Here is a 25,610-nt window from a genome sequence, read left to right on the forward strand (position 1 = left end):
ATCTGTGCTGCCCAAGAGCAAGCACTAAGAACAAACTGCATAATATACAGAATAGACAACACAGCAGAAAGTTATAAATACAGAATCTGTGGACAAAACGGTGAAACCGTATGGCATATTACCAGCCAATGTACGCCACTAGCCCAGAAGGAATATAAGAGACGCTATGACAATATAGCCAGATTGGTCCACTGGACACTTTGCCACAAGTATGGACTTGACAGAGCGAAAAATTGGTACGACCACAAACCTGAAGGCATCGTCGAAAATAGAAATACAAAGATCCTATGGGATTTTATGATTCAGTGCGACCATGAGATAGAGAATAGGAAACCGGACATCGTCTTAATTGAGAAATAAAACCAACTATGCTGGATCATAGATATAGAATGCCCAGCTGACAACAAACTATGCAAAAAGGAAGAAAGAAAGGTCGAGATATATAACAAGTTAGCTTGGGAGGTGAAGCCAGTTGTGGTCGCTGAAAAAGGTGGTAGTGGTACCAATAATTGTCGGAGCCCTGGGAACAGTGAGCAAAAATCTTGAGAAGTATGTGGAACAAATAGGGGCTGCAATAAGGGTGGAGCACTTGCAGAAAACAACACTGCTTGGAGCCGCTCGAATACACCGGAAGGCGCTCGAAAAATAAGAGGTGTTACCTTAGTTCACTAGTAGTGAACAGCTGAAACTGTAGTAATCTTCAGTGCTAGAAGCTGTGCAAAGGCAATAATAATAATAATTATTATTATTATTATTATCATCATCATCATTATTATTATTATTAATGAGTGAGAGAGCAGTGCATGCCATCAAAGTGACACTGGGGTAAAATATACGAAGCCCAGTATACCCATCATGACTACTCGTCTGGCATATGCATCACAACTATATGTGCGTGACATGGTGATCTCATATCAAGATAAACAGCACATGACCTTGCAGGTGGGGCCCAGTTGAAATTTTCTTCTGGTCGAGTAGCCCATCATGCTCAAAAGGTCCCTGAATAGGATTATTTAAGGATGTTGACCGAAACACCCATGTTTCCATAGGTTAATTATCCAAACCCAAAAGAATTCCTCTCAACACATGGCTATGATGCTCCCCAACTATTTCTGCTCGTGATCACAGATGCACATATCGTCAGCCACTAAGGGACATGCTCAACTGGTTACGGTCAAACAACTGGCAAGCAAATCTGTGGTATTGAGCAGAATATTTGATGTAACCCATCTCTTATACCAAGACAAAACAATGTACATGATAACACTTCCAATCAGTTAAGATCAGAAACCACGAGAGTCACTGCCTGGTACTGCATCAGGGCATCCTTATTATTATTATTATTATTATTATTATTATTATTATTATGTCTGACAGTTCTTTACATTTGCACAAGCTGGCTCCAAGTCTCACCCAGAGACCTCAAGAGACAACAAGCTGGAAGTTCGTTATTATTATTATTATTATTATTATTATTATTATTATTATTATTATTTTTAATTTTATAATCCTTTCTACCGAAGGTACAAGACTTGAAATTTTGGGTGAGGGGACTAGTCGATTACGTCGATCACATTGTTTCACTGGTACTTTATTTATCGACCCCGAAATGATAGAAAGGAAAGTCGACCTCGGCGGAATTTGAACTTTGAACGTGAAGACGGATGAACGTGAAGACGAATGAACGTGAAGACGGACAAAATGCCACTTAGCATTTTATCCGGCGTGCTACTTTCCCTCCCCAAGCTTTCAGTCATACTATAACATCTCTTATCCTTCACTCGCCCTAGGACACTGGGTGTGTCTCGGCTAGTGATTGTAACAAACATGCAGATTAAAAGTAAAGAAGAAGAAGAAGAACAACAACAACAACAACCTGGAAATTGAATTACAAATATATTCAAGTTTTCTTGTTGTAGGTATGATAAAAGAAAAGATATCTAGACAACATCTCAGAAGAATTCTCAAAGAAATCCAAAAGATTGTTATGAGAAGTATTGTTCACCACCTTCGAAAAACCCTAGTAATTTAAATGTTTGTTTTGTATTATATGAATGTATTTCCGTACTACCCAAGTCTTCAATTACATTTCAACATCCCTTAACCTTCATTTGCCCGAGGGCATGCTTGATTGCATCAAAAATACAGAAGAAAAAAATTATAATTTCCGTGTTTTCGTATCCGTATCAGTTCAATCTTTTGCCAGTTTATGATTCCAGCTCTATACCTAAGTGAAGTTATCGCCCATGTATTTACCGCTTAGATATTATTCAATCCAGACAACACCTACTGCATTCTGCGGAAATGTTCTTCACCTGTTGTTTCATTTTCTTTCTTCATGATTCCATTGAACTATAGAATGCTAGGGTACTTATAACCTTTCTTTTTAATCTGTTTCATTACATCCCTTTTTGCAAATTGATATACATACTCGCACACATGCATTCATACATACATACATACATAATACATACATGCACACATGCACGCATGGATGCATACATGCATACATGCATACATACATACAAACCAGAAAGGAGAAGGCTAATTCGAAGACTACAGATCCAATCCATCATTGGAAATGTAAAAGTCTGTAAAACTTTCCAGAAGTTTATCATTCAAATATATGGAAGTGACAAAGGAGCATATACGGCATATTTTGCTTTATGAGTTCAATAAAGGCAACAACGCAACGAAATGTGCGAAGAATATTTATGCGGTATATGGGGATCGGAGAATAACCGTAAGCCAGTGTCAACGGTGGTTCAAGAAATTCCGAGCCGGAAACTACAGCCTAGAAGACGATCCTCATCCTGAAAGATTTGTAGAGCTCGAGGAGGACGTCCTGTAAACCCTGGTGGAACAAAACCCCATCGTAACTGCTGAGGCACTAATAGAGAAGCTTCGATTTGGTCATACAATCATTCATCGATAGGTGCGTGCCATCGGAAAAGTCAGCAAATTTGGTCAATCGGTTCCTCACAAACTTTGCGAATCTAATCGCGCGCAGAGAGTGAATGTGTGTTCTTCTTTGATGTCACGTCTCACGAATGAACCATTTTGGACCGAATAGTGACTGGTGATGAGAAATAGGTTCTCTGTAAAAAAAAAAATGTCAAGCGCCGAACATAGTGGGTAGAGAAAGGAGAAACACCGGCAGCCCAGGCTAAAGAAGGTCTTCACCCACATAAGATGTTGTTATCTGTTCGTTGGGATATGAAAGGTTTAGTCTACTTTGAACTTTTAAACCCAAACCAAACGACAACAAAGAAGATCTACAGCGAGCAGCTTGAGCGACTTAAGTCGGCGCTAGAAGAAAAACGACCACCTTTGCTTTCAAAACGAAAGGTGTTCTTCCATCAGGATAATGCTCGGCCACATACAGCGAGGATGACATCCCAAAGGCTGGGGCAGTTTCAATGGGAATTGATGCCCCACCCACCATATTCGCCGGAGATGGCCCCATCTGATTTTCATTTGAACGAGGAAATGTAAATTCTGTAGACGAGGTCAGAACAGTATACTGGATGAGTATTTTTCGTCACGGACAGGTGAATTTTGGAAGAGGGTCCTTGTAAGTCTACCAGATAAATGGAAGAGCGTTGTAGAAAATGAAGGAGAGTATATTTTAAATTAAAAAAGAACTTTATCTTAATTTTGAAAAATAAAAGATAAAAAAAACACATCATTTATGGGATGACCCAACATATATATATATACACATATTCATATGAAAGATTGGAAGTTTATATTTCTGAGATACCTGTAAGTTGCCTTCCATCAAATTTACATCGGTAGAATAAGTGCCAGTAATATATTACACCATACACTAATGAATTACATGCACTATATTGACTTTTGTTGTCGAAATTAAATTACTGTTTTATTAAAATAACAGAATCAAAAAACTTAATCCTACCTTAGCGTTCTTTAACTTCTTTCAGATTTTGAGCTAAAGAAAAAAGGGGAGAAGACAGACGATATTATAATGACAATGGTTGGATATTTTACTGAAAAATTAAAGCAAACTTAAGAATCTTTCAACTATTAAGCCTTTAGAATATATAGATATACTGGCATTATGACCCGGCGTTGCCGGGTCATAGTGCTAGTTTGGTATAAATTTGTTAAATTAAAAATTTGGGGTAATAAAACATACAATGACATTAAAAAGACGAATTAAAATTCCAGAGAAAAATACATAGAAGATAAATATACAAATTTACAAAAATACATAAAAGTTCATCTAGTTTCGGAGATGCGCCAATTAATATGAAACATATATATTTAAGATTGACACTCCCCTCGTCAGGATGTTTTTTACACACAACACATAGTACACGGAAACATATGCACAATTACATACCGGCTACATGCGAAAGACCAAACATTACGTACTCCCAAAAATTGTTATAGATACTGAATGCTACTTAATAAGCATATAATTTAATCTAGCAGCCATAGTAAATGGTATGTGCACAGCTCCATCTGGGCTAATTCACTTTTGCACTCAATTAAATTTTTAATCTTTTAATTTCTCCCATTCATGCAAAGCCACATATTCGAGTTCAAGTCCTTGATACATTTTATACTAATTGCTATTTTTTCTTTTAATTGTTATATTACGATTTAATTACTATACTTTAGTTTTATTTTAATTATCACTTACTATATTTACTATATCTAATTCAATTGTTATTATTACCTCTAACTTTTATTGCTATTTTTATTTCTAAATTTACTTATGGAACGTCGAGTGGATCTTATGCATACACTATATTTTTATATGATGTTTATATATTTATATACTAGCAGTATCGCCCGGCGTTGCTCGGGTTTGTAAGGGAAATAACTATATAAGCATTTTTAGAGATGTAAAGTATAATAGCCATCTCAATATGGCTAACCACAAAGGGGGGGGGTTACTGTAGATTTTTACGTTCTGAGATTTAATAATACATTTTTAGGGAGTTACTTCCCTTATATATGCCAAAAGTGCATTAAAAATGGGAAAAATTGATGGTAAATTTTTTTTTAAATCGTAGACTCATCGTAGACGCGCGCTAATACCCAGAAGGGCTCGATATGAATCACGACTATAAGATACCCGGTTTTGGTTAAACTACACCGCAAAATGTGGGAGTAGTTAGGAATTTAAATCGTAGGAGACAGACAGCACACAACCTCACTTTTATATATAAAGATTACTATATATTTCTAAACGTCGGGCTTTATATCTGTTCTGTAGATATAAATGAATATATGAATATATGTATGTATTTGATCTTTCAGTGGATTTTGTAGTGCTCTTGTAGTTGCTGCTCGCATTGCCTCCAATCGGATTAAAAATTGTATACAGCTCATTTGAGCACTACTATTCCAGTCTGTTATATATTTTGAGCGTTGTTGTCACTAACGATCTCAAGATATAACTTTATATTTTGTAATATATATATATATATATATATATATATATATATATATATATATATATCCATATACATACAATAGAGAGATGTTTTTGTTTCACTTTTAACACGTAATACTGAAATAGTGGAGAAGATATGATATTGCTGGGGGCTCGCCCTAGGCAAGAACTTGAACATTTTTATTGCCCATGAAACTACATGGACTCTAAGTAAGGCATGTGTAAAATTTGAATCAAATTGGTTGTGTAGTTCTCAAGTTTTAGGGAAACACGCAGACAGACACACACACACACACACACACACACACACACACACACACATACATTCTCAGTTTTATATAAAGAGAGATTAAAAGCAGTTTTATTGTGATACCGATATGAATATATTTTCAGCCGGGCTATCACCCATCGAGCTTAGAGAAACCACAACACTGACAGAAACACAATTTCCTGAAAGGTTATACTATGCAGCCAATGCACAGTAGACTTTTTATTGTATATCCAATAAAGCAATGGGTATACAGAGGGTCAGTAAGCTGAAAGAGAAAATGGTTTCATACATGTACGATATACAGGATTAATTAGCCGTAAGAGCACCCAATAAAAGCAATATTTCATCTGCCTGGCCAGCTTGTTAGAAATAATTAGTAGCTTCTCTATATGCGACCAAATCACCAATGAGGGAAGATGTCACAAAAACATAGCAAGTTAGAGTAAGGGTGAAATGGGAAAGGTTCAGTGAACTATTACATCGACAGGAGTTAAAAGTTGTCTTTGAGAAACTCCGACATCAAAAGAGAGACAAACAATAAAGAAAAAGTTTAACCGGAACCATGCAACAGTGTAGACAGGCATTAAAGCAGAAGCAGTGGACATCATAGGAGCTCCTCCTTCGCGAGAAGACTTAGACACTCTTTCTGGAGGAAAATTTGCATCGAAGGGATAGAGTTTAAGCAAGATGTTCTGTTTCTGGAAGAAATTCGAAAACGTTATTGTCCCTGCATTATACCCAAGACATACAGCATTGATGGTGATACCCTTATGACTGTAATCTAGAAACTTCAAGATAGAAAAGCACCTGGAAGAGACTTGATTGTTGGATATTGGTACAAGCTAACTTTCTACCGACCATATTTTATCAACTTATACCAGTAAACACTCAATGGTAATATTAGCATACCAGATTAGTTAGCTCTGGCAGACACAAACTGATTCCCAAATGCAGAACCACCCACATGACAAAAACTACTGGCCAATTGCATGCCAGAACTTAATGTATAAAGTGTAAATAGCATGTTTAAACCTCTTCGACCAAGGCCATTGTGAAAGTAATAACATCATCACAGCAGAACAAGCAGCTGGGAAGAAGGGAGTCTTGTAAATAAACAAAACTGTAATGTCAGAGGTGCGGAAGCATAGAAGGAACCTAGTTTCAATATGGCTAGACTGCAATAAAGCCTTTGACTTTGACCCCACTTATGGATGCTAGAAGCCTTTCAACTTGCTAAAGTTCCAGTGAACATAGTCAAAGCCACAGCTGACATGAATAATCGTGGGTCACCATCTTGAAATTAAACACGAGGAGTGATTATATTATCACTGATAGAATATTCCAAGGGGACAGCCTCTCTGGGATGTTGTTTACACTTTCTGTAAACCCCATGTCATGAGGCTGATAACATACATAGATTGATAACTTCATAAGACTTGGAAAGTAGTTTCTTGAGCAGCATTTGCTGTCTGACAACCTTAAATACATATCCAAAGACGTCACACGACTCTACCGCAATTTATCATCAGATGAAAAGATGAGCGTGTATCAGCAGAAGATCAGGCATGGATATGTTAATAGAACGCTCCGAGATGATAGTAACATTAATCATCAAAGCAGTTTATCATAGATGAATAACCAGGAACAGGAAATATAATTCAGGAAAAGATGCAAAATGAAACAACCGATGCAGGCTTTGTGGAGTTAACACTGAAGATATCATCCACATCGTAAGCAGTTGTCCAAAAGTGTCATAAGACATGATGTTGTATATACAGCATGTTTAAACCTCTTCTTCATGTCATGAAACATGATGTTGTAGCTAGGACACTATATAATGAGATCTGTCGGAAGGATAAACGCGAAACCAAAGGAATAAGACCCCGCAATATGGTGAAAGCCATAGCTACTCATAATAAAAATGAGTACTGGTGGAATGTCCCAGTGAAAACATCAATAAAATGTAAACATAATAGACCTGACGTAATGGGACAGAGAAGAGAAACTGTGTACCGTTGTGGAAATCAGCTACCCAACGGATGTTAACGTAAAGCTAAAGATCAGTGAAAAAGAAAATACACTGAACTATTGGAAAAATTGCAGTTACTCTATCGAGATTAAAAGTTCAATTAGATACCTGTAATTATTACGGCACTGAGATATGCAACACACTGCCTAAATATCAATCTTGAGAAATTAGGCTTCTCAAAACTAGAAAGGAGAAAGCTGATGCGAAAACTATAGATTCAATCCATTACTGGAACTATAAAAATCTGTAAAACTTTCTGGAAGTTTATCATTTAAGTATATATGATCATGTACAGATATGCAGGTATATGCATGAAAATGATTACATAAAACGAAACAAATCTGTACATATACACACATACATACATACATGTACTTGAAATTCCAATGAAAGAGCCTTGGATCTAGGTTAGAAATCAGATGTTTCTCTAAGACATCTTGAAATAAAACTGAATAATCACGTACATACATACATTACATACATACATACATTACATACATAACATACATACATACATTACATACAAACATACATACACATTTCATTTGCTAAATGCAGGATTCAGTGAATTTGGTAATTTTACATTGATGAGTCTATAAACGTACAGTATATGTTTTAACTTTTCTAACAAAATAAGACATGCATTCTTAATTCACTTATGTTGATGGGGATGTAAAACCAATATAGCTTATCGAATTTGTCCGAGCATGACAATAATTCAAAATACGATTCAACTTCATCTCTCAACCAGTCATCCTTGTGAAATTTAATTTTCATCTATTTTCAAGGGTAATTCACACAGAAACACGCACTCACATACACAGACACAGACACTCCCTAAACTAATATACATGCGAACAATTTTGTTTCTCAGCATATTTGTAACTTTTCGTATCTTTTTACTTGTTTCAGTCATTAGACTGCAGCCATGCTGGGGCACCGCCTTGAAGAGTTTTTAGTCGAATGTATTAACACCAGTACTTATGTTTTAAAGCCTGGTACTTATTTTATTGGCATCTTTTGCCGAACCGCTAAGTTACAGGACGTAAACATACCAGCACCGGTCGTCAAGCGGTGATAGTGGGACAAACACAGACACAAAGACACGCGCGCCACGCACATGCACACACAAACACACTCATATAGTTTGTGTCTACCAAATCGACTCACAAGACTTTGGTTGGCCTGGGGCTATAGAAGAAGACATGTGCCTAAAGTGCCATGCAGTGGGACTGAACCCGAAACCACACTGCCACGCCTGCGTATAAAATGAATTAATAAAATAATCATAATATATATATATATATATATATATATATATATATATATATATATATATATATATATATATATACATACGTAAAATTCTTTTCCCTATAGCATGGCGACGGGAAACTAAAATAAACGACCCGAAGTATTTTGTTGCTTACAAAGAAATATAAAATTGTTTCTAAAACAAATACTCACATCCGTTTATTTCGTAGAAGTTCCAGTAATGTATACTTGGTTTTAAAGTAAAATCAAAATGTGTTACATTGGCTATATCACATTTTCTGTTTGAATGCTTGTATTCAACTGCCTCACAAGCCTTTGTTTCCACACAGCGATCCAAACACTCTTTCAGTGAACCACGTGTAGTTGGGTAATAGTCGTAACCGTTGATGCTAGCTCCTAGTATGATGTTCATAGTACCACGTTCTGCAGTTGAGGAAAACATTAATGAAAAGAATTGCATCGTTGATGGCTAAAATAAACCAAAATATTACTATCGAAGACAAAGGTACTCACACACCAAAGATTCTATCAGCAATTAAAGGAACAATTAATTTACATTCATTTACCAGTTTAGACAATCATAAATCATTTTATGAATAACAATTTCATTACATCTGTTCTTAACTGAAGAAACGCTTAACAAATCAGGCGGTTAAGAAATAAAGTTTGATAGATAGACCTTGCTGAAGCTGGTAAAAATCTCGGTTTCGGGTAGGACGCACAATTTTCACTTTGGAGGCGTCGTCAGATAAAAGTATGCAGGTCGGACCATTTTTGGTATCATGTTCAAACGCGATACAATTCTTAGTTAACAAGCAAGTTGTGGCACATGTTTCTACATCATATTCTTTTATGTATTTGAATCTGTTGCCATCTCTAAGATAAGCATCTGGTACTCTCAAGAACATCCTTATGCTGGGCACTGTGAAAAGAAAACACCACAAATTTAGTATTACTCGCTTCAGGAAATATAAATATAAAACTAATTTGAATGCATACATATTTCTATCTCTAAGTAGAGGTAAAAAAACTGATACTAGTTACTTAATGAAGCATTAGATTAATACAAGAGAATAAAGGTAATTTTAATGTGTGTTTCTCAAGAAAAGTGAAATCGTTGAAACGAGAATCGAAACTGGGTAAGGATTTAACTTGTTGCGAGTTTACTCATTGCACCCTCTCTCTATACTTTATATATAAATTTTATAAAGTTTTCACGATGTACCATCCAGTTTTAAGGAGTTGGTACTGTAAGTATATGGACATAGTACCGTTTTCTCGATTAAAATGTGAGTTCGTATATGGTCGGTGTGCTACTGATAAAATATTGCGTTTCAGTTATTTAAGTTAGAGGGAAAAATTTGACTTAACGGAAGATCAAGTCAAGAAGAAATTTATGCTCTCCAAAGTAGATTCTACTCTTGACACAATAAGGGCAGCCGTGGCAAAAGCTCCAGCAGAATCTGCTCTAAGATAACCATGGACTTCGTACAAGATATACAAAGAAAAACTGTCTCGGACGATATGAAAGGAGAAACAGGAAACCTGTCTCCGGGAAGTTTCTTTTTTCTGGAAGAACAAACTCAACAGGATTCCACAAGATTCACCAGTTCTCCCAATTAAATGACGAAAGGTAAACTTCTGGTCTGTCATTGCCAAATGATCAACACCATATCTGTTCGCTAATGAGCATGTTGACAAAAGTTTATAAATGCGAGGTTCCAAGATACTTTGGATGTCTTGAGCATATATCAGCAATCACCCAGACCATCAGAGAAGCAAAAAAGAGCTACAGCATACTCTCAGTAGTATGATTAGATCTGACCAAAGCCTACCCAAGTATGATCCACCAATTAATTCAGAGACCATTGAAGTAGGCAAGCTGATGCCTTGGAAAGAGTTACAACAGCAACGTCAAAGACACCATGACTCAACTAAACAATTGACTTAGAGCAGCCGATGATAACCAGCTACTCCGACGTTTTAAGGAATAGTTTTTCCAGTAAGGCATCATACTCAGACTGCAAGGCTTATTCCTGCTACATCGTCATACAAAGGGAAACAATGGAAATATTGTACAATGAATTTGTGCAGAGTTGGCTAAGTTCCAGTTCGGTCTGCTTGTATGACAAAACCTCAACTGATAGAGGAATAATTCAAGCTACACGTAACGTAAGAGGAATTAGTTCATTTCCACAGTCTGAGGATGAGAAAGTCAGATACGTCAATAGATCATAAAGAGTGGAAGTGAGAGCCCCTGGAAGTTGTGAAGGAAGTTGAAACATATGGAAGCAGCAAGAGATTTGGGTAGGCAGTCAAGAAGTGTAGGACTTAGCAAATGCAGCATCAAGAGGTGGAGCAGTGGAAATAGCTGATACAATTGAAGGCCCATAGTACAGTGTGTCTTGAGGCATCAGAATAAGATCGTCATGAGAAAAAATTAGGGATTGTCTGTTAGGGGCAGGGAATGCAAGGAGACCAAGCACTCAAGCGACTGTTTCGGAGAAAATACTGAAGAACACTCAGCAGGAAAAGTTGTCCTTGCTGCTGTGCGCTGTAGCCGACGTCTTGCAAGCCTCAAATAACGTTAAAATCCGGAATAATGCGGACACATTCTGAAAGCTGTGTGAGAAAACTCTTTACACTATGAACCACATTTTGAGTGAATGTCCAAGATCACTGGCTGATACAAGTGAAGGAACAATAATGTATTTCCAGAAGTTGCCAAGAGGATAGACCAGAGAGCAACAGGGATTAACAAAAAAAGAATCAGCTTCCAAAGAGAACACGATACGTCTTCTTAATCAAAGTAGCTGTGGGTGACCCATTTTCTATTTTGTATCAAACCTCTGACTGAAGATCTGAAAGGAAAACTCATCCTTTCTGAAACAGAAAAACAGACAATAACATCGTCCCAACCATATATGTTCTTTCTATTTAGTACAAAAACGATCATCGTGGTCAAACTCAATATTTTAAGAGGACAAGCTGGATATTTCACACTAACTGAAGAAAGCCATATACCGGATTTGATTAAGGAGTCAAAAGATGGCGTGGAGTTTAATCCCTATTGATATCGACTGCTGTAGTTGACAAGAGACCGCAGATGAAGCCCTTCCGCGGATGAAAGTTGATTCAGTACACGCTGCTCACTAAGGTGAGGGTTAGGGGCATAACTAAGGGATATAGCGCTTGTGATCCAGAGATGCCTGTTAAAGATGAGGTCTTTCCAACACTGCGATTGCTTTTGTCACAATCAAGAGAATGATCGTGCGACATCATTAAGTAGCTTCCGCGGTCTCTGCTTAGGGCAAGGTTCAGTCTGGTTTGCATTTGCATTTGATAATTGATGAATAACTGAATATTACATTTTAATATCATTTTAAAGGAGTGCAATTAATAACAGAAGCTTTAAACTCTCAAAACTTGCCTTACACGCAATATCTCCTTTCAGGTCAAAAACACAAGTCTTAGTAATATAGCTGATCGATTAAAACGACCAAACCACTTTCCGACAAATTTGTGAAATTATAGCTATGTAAAAACATCAATATTTTACAGAAAAGCAGTGAAGCTTGCACTCAATGTAAAAATTAAAAGCACTGACATTTATTTTTGTCAACTTACTCCATTTTAGGCACATAAAATATTGTTAATAAATATGCAACCCACTTCAAGGTTTATTATTTTTGAGTGTAGTACTCACCATCATTCAAACTGTAATAATCCCATCTATGAATACTGGCTGTGAGACTTTTGTCTTTATGATTTAAATCGGTCAAATCACATCGTCTTTGTTCAACTTTATATTCAAACATTTTGCAGTTTTTCAATTGTTTGCAGTGTGCAGCACATCTATCGGCACTTATATCATCAAGTTTATCGAGATGGTCATATTTGTCGATAGTGGCTCCTTTTACAACAACCATTTTACCTTTATCTAGAAGATATTAAAGTAAATTTGATTACATACAATACTGAAACTTTAAAAGAATTTCGAAACGATTCATCGTTTTCATTTTCATATGTTCCTTGAAAGAAATATTTCCACATCTTTGTCTGCTTTTATGTATTAACTTCAGACACACACACACACACACACACACACACACACACACACACACACACACACACACACACACACACACACACACACACTTAAGAGAATACACTTGTATGAATATATCAGGATGAGTAAAAAGTAAGCAACGTTTTGAAACATGAAATTCATCACAATATATTTCAACAACGCGGAAATTGTATTCATCAAAGTAAGTACCATTACAATCAATGAGTTACAAGTTTGTTTATTCCGGTGATATATCAATCTGGAATTCTGGAGCTGATGAACTCCTTGAACGCACTTTCAACAATGGTTTGATTTTTGAACTTCTCTCGCAGGGAACCATCAAAGTAATTGAAAAAGTAGTCGTCTAGGGAATAAGCTGGATGGGGGAAGAACTTCATAGCCAAGTTCCCTCAACCTCTGGAGCATCATTAGTGAAACGTGTAGTCAAGCATTGCCATGAAGAACGATTGGCTCTCTTCTGCTGACCAGTCTGGAACGCAGGTGTAGCAGTTTTTCGTTCATTTTGGTAATTTCATGGCAATATGTTTCTGCAGTAATGTTTTTTCTGGGTTTTAAGAAGTTATAGTGGATGAGTCCAGCAGTACACCACCCAACAGTCACCATAACCTTTGAAGAGCTTGGATTTAGGGAAGGTTTCCGGTGCTTCATTTTTGTCTAAAATTATTAGTGTACAGAATCCACTTTCATCGCAAGTTACAATACGGTCGAAAGAAGGAGCGGTCCGGTTACAGAGAAGCGACAAACAAATTTCATATCTGCGCATTTTCTGATTTTCATTCAAATCGTGTGGTACTCATTTGGCGAACTTCTTTGATTTTCCGATCGCATGCAAATGATCGCAGGCAATTTCTGGCTAACTTGAAGTTCTTTTGCCAGTTCTCGAGTAGTTTTACGTGGATCTTTCTCGACGGTCTATAATTGACCGTCATCGATGACAAAAAAGGCGTCCACTACGCTCATGATCTTGAAGGCTCAGGTTTCCACCGCGAAAGCGTTTAAAACATTTTCGAGCTGACCGCTCACTGGTCATTTCCTTACCAGACGTTTCGTTGATATCGCGAGCAGTTTCAACTGCTTTACGTCCTTTATTGAAGTTGAATAGCGAAATTGCTCGAATATCGCGCTGTGACACTTCCATTTCAGATGAATGTAACAACGGTGAAAAATATATCAATGTTAATTTATTGATGCATTTGGGCAAGTCTATGTCTGTATTATCAGACAACTGCAAAAAAATGTTTAGAAAAAATCCAAAGCTCTGCAAAAATCCGGTACAAATTCTTCATGGTTCAAAACATTGCTTACTTTTTACTCAACCTGATATATTTATTGTTTTATATATTTATGTTTTATATAAGTTTTATTCATACGTATATCAGTGTAATGGTTAAAAAGAAATTATGTCTACTTCTGCGCAGAATGCCGAATGTTAGAATCGGTAGATTACTATTTCAAATAAATTGTAACTATATTTTTCGTGATTACATTATTGTAGTTCAATAATTTTGTTGGTTTTTATTTCTTTTTAATCTTAATAATAGGAAATAACTTTCAGTCGATTGTGATTAGTTTTTAGCTAGTTTCTGTTTTATTGTCTGAAATACAATCTAATTCGCCAGTTTACTGTACTGGACAATAGATATCGGATAAACTTCCGGAAGGAATTGTATTTGCTATTTGGTTGTATGATGTTGTTAACTTGTCTTACTTTCCGTCATTATACAGATCTTATAGGCGCAGGAGTGGCTGTGTGGTAAGTAGCTTGCTTACCAACCACATGGTTCCGCGTTCAGTTCCACTGTGTGGCACCTTAGACAAATGTCTTCCACTATAGCCTTGAGCCGACCAAAGCCTTGTGAGAGGATTTGGTTGATGGAAACTGAAAGAAGCCCGTCGTATATATGTATGTATATATATATATATATATATATATATATATATATATGTGTGTGTGTGTGTGTGTGTGTGTGTGTGTGTGTTTGTGTGTGTTTTTTTTGTGTGTGTGTATGTGTGTGTGTGTGTGTGTGTGTGTGCATGCGTGCGTGTATGTCTGTGTTTGTCCCCCCAACATCGCTTGACAACCGATGCTGCTGTGTTTACGTCCCCGTAACTTAGCGTTTCGGCAAAAGAGACCGATAGAATAAGTACTAGGCTTACAAAGAATAAGTCCAGGGGTTGATTTGGTCGACTAAAGGCGGTGCTCCAGCATGGCTGCAGCCAAATGACTGAAACAAGTAAAAGAGTAAAAGAGTAAAAGAGTATATCTCGTACTCTAACTCAGTCATGGCTATTTATTGCCTTTGTTAAAATACCATGTTATACAGATTAGCTTTCAGAATAAGGATACTTTGAGTAACTCCAAACATTCCTCTCTTGAGCTATATTGAATACGGAAGTGCTTTTGGTATCATTGGAAAAAAGCAATTTCTTTTTTTAAAAGTATTCGATTTGACATAGCGCCAATTTTTCTGGAGAATGAATAATGTCGCAAGTTTCGTAGCGGACACTTTAATTCAGAAGATAATAGTCTAAATTTCGACCTTATGTAAACTTTTCTCTTTAATAAACAGTTAAATTCATTTTATGTCGGAATATTACGAAATAATATAATTTTAAAAAATCATACTTGGTATAATTTGAAAGTAATCATATTTCGTTCTTCGAACAACTTTAATTCCGTCTTCAGATGCATCATGTTTTGACAAAAAGCAGGTCAATGCAAATTTATGATAAACAAATGATTTACAGCCTGTAGTAGTTGCGCATTTTTGTGCACACATTTCAACTGGAACTGCCTTGATTATCTTCAGAAGAGGTCTGACAGTTAAAGAAGCGTTGAATACTTTAATGTAAGTGACATGGTCAGCTTCGAATAGAGAGGAATCCTTTCCTGGGAAGAAAACAAATGGAAAGAACAATTATGCATTGCCTAAAGACATATCAACTGTATCTCAACAGCAACATTTATTATACGGGTTTGAAAGGTGTGGGTGCAGGATCGATACTATTCTTACATCTGGAAAACTATAGGATAAGAAGTCGAAGTTCACAATTTTCTGCACTTTTAGGAAACAGGGCTTCTTGGTCAAGCTTTATAGAAGACATGCGTGTTGGGAGGAGAGTTTCGAGCATTAATAGATGAAGTGGGGCTTTCAGACATTCATTATCAAAGAGTTGGAATCTTTTGTCTGTAGTTGGGATTTAATATTTTAATTGTTGTGAGGTAACACAGGATGCCCTAAAGCCACCACACCAGTTATCTCATTTATGATACTACAGCCTATTTCACTGTCACAAGGTATATTAAAGTGCACCCAAGTTACTCTTCCTCACCACTAGATCAATTCATAATTTTGCATGCCTAAATATCAGCTCAGCTGTAGAAGGAATAACGAGAGATAGCTAAGAATTTTTAAAATTTTGAATGATTGGTTAGTTTCTTCATATATGGTTGTTTTAAACCGCTCTTATCATCCGCTATATTTTATTATATAAGAAATATAGAAAGTTCTATTTAAAATTTGAGAATCTAAAGAGGCGGGTATACTTTTAATATGCATGAATACTAAAAACATATGTTTTTATTTTTTATTTCCATTTTCAACTGCACTATTTTTAAACTACGAGGTGGTATCAAAAGGTTCCCGGACTAGTTATGTTTCATAAAAAATAGTTTATTCATCTCCTTCGAAATAGTCACCTTGCGCAGCAATACACTGGTCCCAGTGTTTGCGCTACTTTTGGAATCCGGCTTTGTTTTCTTCCGTAAGCGAGTCGAGGACCTTCTGATCTCGACAACGGTGTTAAAACGGTGACCCCTGAGCTGCATTTTCATTTTGAGGTAGAAATAGAAGTCCGCAGGTACTAAATCTGGCAAACAGGGCAGATGCAGAAGTGATACCATGTTGTTTTTGGCAAGAAACTCGTGAGTGAAGAGAGCTCAGTGACAGGGTGCATTGACATCATAAGAATGCAATTGTTTGCGCTCCACATATCCGGTCACTTTCGCCAAATGTACTTCTTAAAATGTTTCAAAACATCGATGATTGTCTTCCGATGATCCTCATGCACAAGTTGATGGATTTTATCCACGTATCTTGGGTTGACGCCCGTGGCAGGTCATCCAGATCGCTAATTGTCTTCCAGGAACGTTCTCCCGCTTTTGAAGCGCCCGTGTTACTCGAAACATTGCGTACGACCCATTGCCATGTTGTAGTAGGCTTGCCGAAACATACTCAATATCTCTGTGGCAGATTTCCTAAGTTTAAGGCAAAATTTTACGTTGGCTCTTTGTTCCAACTTCTTGACAAAAATCACAAACAACAGCATACACGTGATCAAAAAAGCATGAATTTCACAACTTACGAAGTAAACACTGCAATGTCACTCGGCACACTGTCTCATGAAGGTCATTGCTAGCTCTCACTGTGCCCACAATCATGTGCTGCCATCTGTTGGTGTGCTACAGAACTAGTCCCAGAACTTTTTGATACTACCTCGTACTTTTCCAGGTTCAGTCAATGAAGAATATTATAGAGAGAGGGAGAGAGAGGGAGAAAGTGGGGAGATGGGAGGGTGGAGGGGGGAAAGAGGGGGGATGGAAGGGGAGAAGGAGATGGGAAGGAGAGAGGGAAGGGGAGATGGGGAGAGAGAAAGTAATGTTTGTGCCACTTTTGCGTGGCCGTTCCACGCAGAACAATATTACTACAGGGAAACATTGTTTTTTCCCCAGCTAGTTCACAACACACAACCTGTGTCTGATATACTGCGAGTAAGAGAGCAAACCACTCCCCTTTTCCAACGTGGAAAGATCAGTAGACCAGCTGGTTTCTGGGTGTGGACGCTTGCTCGGGGAGCACAACTACATTATCTTTCAGAATAGCAGTAATATGAAGATTTAAAGGCGTTACTCAATTTCCTAATTGACCAACGGTTTCTACTACGGCAATTTTTATGTAGCTTACAGACTTATTCGTATAGTTCACTAATTTTATCTTTGATTTTGGTACACCTAAATCAAAAATAATTTTAAAATAAGGACACTACACTTCTTCGAAATTGCATCAATCTGTTACACTCCTTCTTTCGGAACACCCATATTTTATCGTAACTTTTTTTTTATTCAACCAGTTTTCTATTTTATCTCAAAGTTAGTGGAGCTATAATCCTTCTTAGTGAATGCAACTGCATTTAATTTGTTCCTGAATTGGATTCGCATAGAAGTGGTTGCGAAAAAAATCACTGTCTTCCTTAAGAATGTTATTCATTCACTGCCATTGATGAATGATGTGGAAAAGATGTAACTATGAATGCGATATCAATAGTAACTTTATGAATACATTATCAATGACTCTAAATGTAACATTAGCTCTGAATCAAAGTAATAAACATAATTGGAGATAAAATATCTGTAAATCTAAGTATGACATAAGTAAGAAAACTGTAGCATTCGATGTATGTAATATGAAAGCGACTCTCGGCATGCAACGTAACAATGGCATTTAATATATAGTTAGCGGCACTCATGAATATTTCACGGAATTAATGGTAAACTTATAGGGTAATTTCTGAAAACGTTATCCAAAAAACCTGCAAGTGTAGCCTGTGTTGTGTCTGTCTCAAAAGATAGGCGTTCATCTGCTATTCATCGAAAAGTGACAGAAATTGGAATACGATGATTACTTTATGCACTTTATATATACACTTTATATACTTTATGAACAATTTTATAGTTCTAATACGCAGCACTCTCCCTCTTTATCTCTCGCCTTACCCTCTTTTTCTTTCTCTTTTTCCTTTCACTCTTCGCCTTTCTCTTCAACTAACCACGCGAAAGCGTTACAGACGGGCTAAGTAACGGAGGAAAAAGCTTAGTTAAAAAAAAGAATTACATAATGCACTCACCACCACCTCTCCTTCCCCTCCTCCTCCCCTACTCTGCATCAGACTTTGTATATATGTAACACGAATATAAATTGGTTTTGTGTAAACTTAATAAGAACCACCGGTATGTAATAAAATGAATAACTAGAATTATATAATCCCAACGGTAATTTGATTTATGTAACCAAAATTAAATTCCTCTTTCAATGGGAGAGATAGAGAGAAAGAGAGATATAGAGAGGGTGTTACTTAATAAGACTGGGAAATAAAGAAGTAAATATATTAGCATGGAAAGAAAATCGTGCTTCAGTTTTAACATGATCACTTTGAGTATAGTTTTTGATACTCTAAAGTAATCGATAATGTTTACACCCTAATGTTTTCTCTTTTTTCTGCATATTTTATACTTTAGTGATAAAATTGGTATCTATTTTACCCTTTTTAAATAAGTTTAGCTCATATCCGTATCAGGCATGTGGTATGGATTCAAAAGGGGCTTTTGGATGGTAGCAACAAGAAATATTCGTTCTGTCTATGGAAATAAAACTTTAAATATCCGGTCGTGCCAACGAGAGTTTGCCCAGTTTCGCTCAGGAAATTTTTCTGTCATAGATTACCCTCGACCTGGACGTCCAAGTTCTGTTAATATGGAGCTTCTGAAAACCGTAAAATACAAAGCAAACTGCACGAGAATTAGCAAAACAGGAAAACTCAAGTCCCAGTTTGATTATAAAACACCTTCAAGCTAAAGTATCTAAACCTGGTCAGTGGATCCCTCATCATCTGACTGCTTCTCCGTTTAATCGAAGTCATTCAAAAGAATGAGCTGTATCCGAGGAGTTTTGAACCTTTTTTAAGGAGTAACGGTTATAACAGTCCTAAATTATTGTAATTTTCGTATTTCATTACTAAACCGCCAACTTTTTGTTCCAGATTGAAAAAGGTGGAAGTAAGAACACTTTGAATACATCAGACAATTTGCAAGCTCACTATTCAATAAAGTTCTGTGTTAAACTGGACATTGCTGTTACAGAAACTTATGAAATGCTTCAGACTGCTTGTGGATTATCTTGTATGAGCCGAGTATATGTTTTAACTGGTAAAAGAGGATCAAGGACAGTAGAATAGATGTGAGAGACAATGTGTGGGAGGGAGAGGGAAGTTAGAACATTAGAACTGGTTGAGAAAATTCGCAATTTTCTGGGTGAAGACAGTGGAAAGATGAAAGAGGCTGTGACAAGGGTCCTGGACACATTCACTTAGTAGGACTTCCATGGAGCCTTCACGGCGTAGGTGGAGAGCTACAAGTGAATTGAAGTCAGAGGATCCTACTTTGAAGTAGATTAAAGTTTTGTACTTCTTTGAAGTTAATGTCTTCCCTGAAAAGTCTCAAAATCTCTAGACTTTCTACCGAACGTTTCATAAGTACATTCATCCAAACTGGTGAAAAGTGGCTCCTCTATCATCATTCCCAACGAAAAGGACAATGGTTGGTATTGTTTGATTCTTTCACCCGCACGATTTTCATTAAGTAAAAAGAAACAAACTCGGATTTTTTGCGTGGAATCAAGTACCCTGAACTCCTAATATGCTGCAAACTCCTTATTTTTGTTCGGAAAATAAAGATATTTATGTTTTGATATTATACTTTTACTTCGTTTCACATATACAAGCAAAATCTCTAACGTTTTTTTTTAGATGAATTTATTGTTCGTTATCCCTCCACACACTTCTTTACCACTAACTTCTATAACCTCCGCATTTTCCCTTATTCATTTCAAACTTCCTTGAATTTTCAATCTAAAGTAATCCACACTCTCTCGAAAACGTATTTCTGCAAAATGTTATCTAAAATTATGGGTAAAGAAAGAAATAGCCAAAAATATTTGAAAATGGAGGTGGGAAGTGAAATTTCTGAGGGTTCCACCCCACTCCACCCCGATTTCCGGGGTCCAAAACGGGTTTTGTGGCATATTAGGAGGTCACCGGAATTCAGTCAACGAAAAAAAAATTCCAATGATTCCGGGGGGGGGGGGATGGGGCATCCAGTTTCCCACCCACCCCTTTTTTCCGAACAAAAACAAGGGGGTTACAGCATATTAGGTTAGTGTACTTGATTCCATGCAAAAAATCCGAGTATTTTTTTTCTTAGTGATGGGGTATGAAGAGAGTCGTCTATGATAAAGTATTAAACTAAAACGAAACTGTTAGTCGTCAGTTGGAAGAACTTCACGAAAAACTCCAGAAAGGCGTTCCTCACTGGACGCTTTTCAGTTTAATCGAAGTCATTGAAAAGAATGAGGTGCATCCTTGGAGTTTTGAGACTTTTTTAAGGAGAGAGAGTCTTAACAGTCCTACATTAAAAGGATTATAACAGTAGCGACGAGATTTAAACAACGTACGGGGAATTAATAAAGTCGAAGGGTATCTAAACAACTCATGAGGAATTAATGGGGTTAATAGAAACTCGAAGAGGAGTTAATAATCTCACAAAGTTTTGTTGTGCGAATTTTACGAAAAAATCGTAAAATAATGTAAAATTTGTTGGCCGGTTTGCTCGAGTTGCAAAAACAGCAACAACAACTGAAAGAATAACAACAGGAGCAGCTAAAACTGCAAGAGCAACAACATAAGCAACAACAACAACAAATACTGCAGTCACTGAAGCCGTAGGTAAGCCAGAAAAAGCATTTTCGGCAGACTATGTCACGAACTCCATAACAGAATTCAAATACGAACCTGACGAAGGAGTTACCTTCGCAGAGCATACTACAAAAGACATAAGCAAATCTAGAAAGAATGTAAAGATTTGGACAACAAGATGAAAATGCGCTTAATCTTGAGAAAACTAGCGGCAACAGAACATGAGCGATACAATAATTTTGTACTCCTAGGAAAACCTGCGGACATAAACTTTAATGACACAATAGAGATACTGTGTAAAATTTTCAGTGAAAAAGCTCATTGTTCAACACACGTTTTGCTGATAGAGTTAACAGGGAATGCGAGAAGTTCAAGCTGAAAGAATTAACGCAAGATATGTTCAAATGCCTTATTTTTACACAGACTTACTGCCGAAAGGATGCAGCAGTTAGAACCAGAATTCTCGCAAAGCTGGAACAAAACCAGAATTTAATCCTACAGCAAATGTCAGAAGAGTATGAAAGGATAGTCTTATTAAGACACGACACAGAAGAAAATGAACGTAAATGATTGTTTCCAAGTAAAGCAAATGTGAAATAGAATAGAGATAAAGTGTTTTCTAAACAAAAAAATAAACAGGACAAAAAACAAGAAATAAACCCATGTTTTGCATGTGGAAGTATACACCTGAGGAAAAATTGTCCATTTAAAAAAGCGGAGTGCTTTCATTGGGGAAATATAGGACATATACATTTTTTATTGCCCACAAGGGGCTAAACATAAAGGGGGCAAACAAGGACAGACAAACGGATTAAGTCGATTACATCGACCCCAGTGCGTAATTGGTACTTAATTTATCGACCCCGAAATTATGAAAGGAAAGTCGACCTCGGCGGAATTTGAACTCAGAACGTAACGGCAGACGAAATACCGCTAAGCATTTCGCCCGGCGTGCTAACGTCTCTGCCAGTTCGCCGTCTTTTATGGAAATATAGGACATATAAAGACGCACATTAGAACGAAGATGACAAAACGTCAGAACAAAGGAAAAAGAATGTCATCGAAAGAGATTGATAATATTACGATGAGGAAATTCGTGAAGGTGAAAATCAGAAATACAAGTGTTAAAATACATTTGGACACTGGTATTGATGTCACCATTATAAACACACACACACACAAAAACGCGAAAATATGTCGGTAAGCCGAAATTAATTAAATCGAAAAAAATAGCACGTGGTGTTAAGGGGAAAATAATATATTTCTTCGGTGAATTCATATGCAATGTAACATTTCGAGGTCAAACAAAAAAGGCTAAAATATATGTGTTAAAAAGTTCACCTAATCTATTCGGCTCAGAGTGGACGGAACTATTCAAATTATGTGATACGCCCACAAGTGTCCTGTGTGAAAATATAGTTGGGCCAGGCAAAGGTTCAAATGCGGCTGAGAGACTGAAGCAAAAAGTTTCAGTCAAACAAAGTGGAACACCGGTATGTAAGCCAAAACGAAATGAAAAATTGCCCACAATAAAAAGTAAACATTGTTGAAAAGTCGATGTTCAGTGGTTGAGACTACAACACATCGATTTCGCTGGTCCTTTAAATGCTTCTTACGATTTAGTGGTACTTGATAGTTCTCGAAATGGCCTGAAATTTGTAAGTGTATAAAATCAATCTCCTCAACTGTGATAAACTATTTACAAGAATTGTCTGAAATATTTCGCATCCCAAACAAGATAATGTTTGACAATGGAACGCAATTTGTGTCTAGCGAATTTTTAAAATTTTGTGAAACGTTCGCGGTAGAACATATAACTACGGCGCCATACCATCCCAGATCTAATGGACAGGCAAGAATGCTTTGTCGATACCGTCAAAAGAGCCCTTAGAAAATCGAATGAGGAAGTCACGGATGAGGTAGCTCTACAACAATTTTTAAGAGTGTACCGTGTAACACCAAATCCGAATACACCAGCAGGTAGCTCCAAGGAAAGTAAAATCAGTCCTTGATAAATTGCTACCTGGCAAGAAAAGAAAAGTGCCTGGGAATACATAGTAAAATTCTTTAAAGTTGGTGAAAAGGTGTATATGAGGGCATACAAGAATAGAAAGCAGAGTTGGGGAGATGGCGTAATTACCAAATGCATAGGTAAAATGTATGGGGTAGAAGAGGCATACAAAAGAGACGGGAACCAACGGAAAATAATCTGGTACATCAAAAGAGGCGGTTTCGATCACCTATTCAAAATATTTCATTCATATTCGTACCCAATGTCACATCAGAACCGTAAACGCTACTACAATGCTTTCCTTCCCCTCAAAACGTACTGCTTTTGACTACTGAAAAGTAATAAATATTGGTTTCAGGTTCTGACACAAAACCAGCAATTTCGGTACATCGACCTCCCTTTTCAACTGGTTCTTATTTTACCAACTCCGAAAAGATGAAAGTTAAAGTCGACCCCGGCGGCATTTGAACTCAGAACGTAAAGAAATACCGCTAAGTATTTTTTTCAAAGCGCAACGATTCTGTTGAAAAGTAACAGATATTAAGAAATAAAATTATGAACGCCATTTTACTCTTCGAGATTGAGCATCGGTATTGATTACTGGCTGATACAGGCGCATTTCGATTAATAAATCTTGTGCAAGTTATCAAACTTATGACACCTCAGTCCATTATTCTCCATAAAATATGGAATCTTTGTACGATGTCAAACATAAGCTAATATTTAGAAATGAACGTTTTGTTGTGTTATCAGAGCTTTAAAAAAGGGGGAATATTTGTTCTGCTGTTGAATAAGCATTGAATAAAATGTGAGTTATTAGGCCCATAAATAGAGAATAGTCCTCAGTAAAACGAAACACCCTTTGGAAACGCCTTCAGCAATAGAAGATATTAATAAATGTCTCACCTGTTTGGTCTAATTTAAATGTATGAAGCATTTTAGCCTGCACCATCAACTGAAGGAAGGCTGCAGAAACAAAGTGAAATGGTATTTAGAAACGAAAAAGAAAACAATAAGAAATTTACAGTTTACTTATGATATGAACGAGGTGTGTGAATGAAATATCAATTTGTGCTTGTGTTACTTAGAAATATGCGCTTTGGAAGCTAGGGTTATGAAAACATCTTGTTGATCATTTAGTATTTTGGAGTTTTCCTAAATTTAATCTTGATATAACGTATCAATAATGTTAGACTTTCGTAACCCTGCTCTTCTTCAATGTATTGTCCAAAGCTGATATCACAGGTTTGATAGAAAACTGAATCTAAAAACAGATTTATAGTAACATGTTAATTAGATCATCACCGCCGTGAGGTGTCAACTCATGCTTGAGAAATGTCATGAATTCTAAATCGGCAATTATTTACCGTAAGCTATTTCACAAGAAAATATATCGAAATAAAAATTTATCGCTTACTTTATCCCACAAAGTATACGCACCGAAAATTGCTATGAAGCATGGCAATAGCTCTCCTGACTTCATGGCTGCACAGTTTTAACAATTGCTGGTTAAACGAAGTTCTGCTTCCGTGAAATGGTGATCTACTGACGTTGTCAGCGAGAAGCAATGAAGTTATATAGAAGTTTCGTTAAGCAGGCAAGTTAATGAAATATTTCAGAACAAATACATCTGTCTGACGAATTTCAATAAATCATTTCTCCGCATTTTTTTATGTAAATATTTATTTGCAGCTCCTTTGTTTTTGTATCTGAATCAGTGGGTGTGCGTGTATATATATATATATATATATATATATATATATATATATATATATATACACACACATACATATATATATACACACACATGTGTGTGTGTATGTGTACATTAGATGCTTCCCTCTCCAGCTGTTCAAGTAGGTGTCCACATTTTCATCTGCCTATATTACATGGGAATGAATATATTATTTTGGGCAATATTTTATAAATATGTACTTTCTTAAATCGTAAAAGATAGATTTTTTTTGTATTTTAATCCAA

At 36.6% G+C, this 25,610-nt stretch overlaps 1 protein-coding gene across 1 annotated transcript in view; it reads right to left on the minus strand.

Moving 5' to 3' along the window:
• Positions 1-25,227, minus strand: part of LOC115218683 — a 28,130-nt gene extending 2,903 nt beyond the window's left edge. The window contains exons 1-7 of the mRNA XM_029788613.2: positions 25,071-25,227; positions 24,537-24,596; positions 15,720-15,983; positions 12,710-12,943; positions 9,683-9,925; positions 9,196-9,426; positions 3,920-3,952 (exon numbers count right to left, since the gene is read on the minus strand). Of these exons, the coding sequence (XP_029644473.1) occupies positions 3,921-3,952; positions 9,196-9,426; positions 9,683-9,925; positions 12,710-12,943; positions 15,720-15,983; positions 24,537-24,596; positions 25,071-25,113 (1,107 nt within the window). The 5' untranslated portion in view covers positions 25,114-25,227 and the 3' untranslated portion in view covers position 3,920. The remainder of the gene's footprint in view (positions 1-3,919; positions 3,953-9,195; positions 9,427-9,682; positions 9,926-12,709; positions 12,944-15,719; positions 15,984-24,536; positions 24,597-25,070) is intronic.
• Between the last annotated feature and the right edge of the window lie 383 nt (positions 25,228-25,610).

The sequence above is a fragment of the Octopus sinensis genome, linkage group LG13, assembly GCF_006345805.1.
Source record: "Octopus sinensis linkage group LG13, ASM634580v1, whole genome shotgun sequence".
Classification (NCBI taxonomy): Eukaryota; Metazoa; Mollusca; class Cephalopoda; order Octopoda; family Octopodidae; genus Octopus; species Octopus sinensis.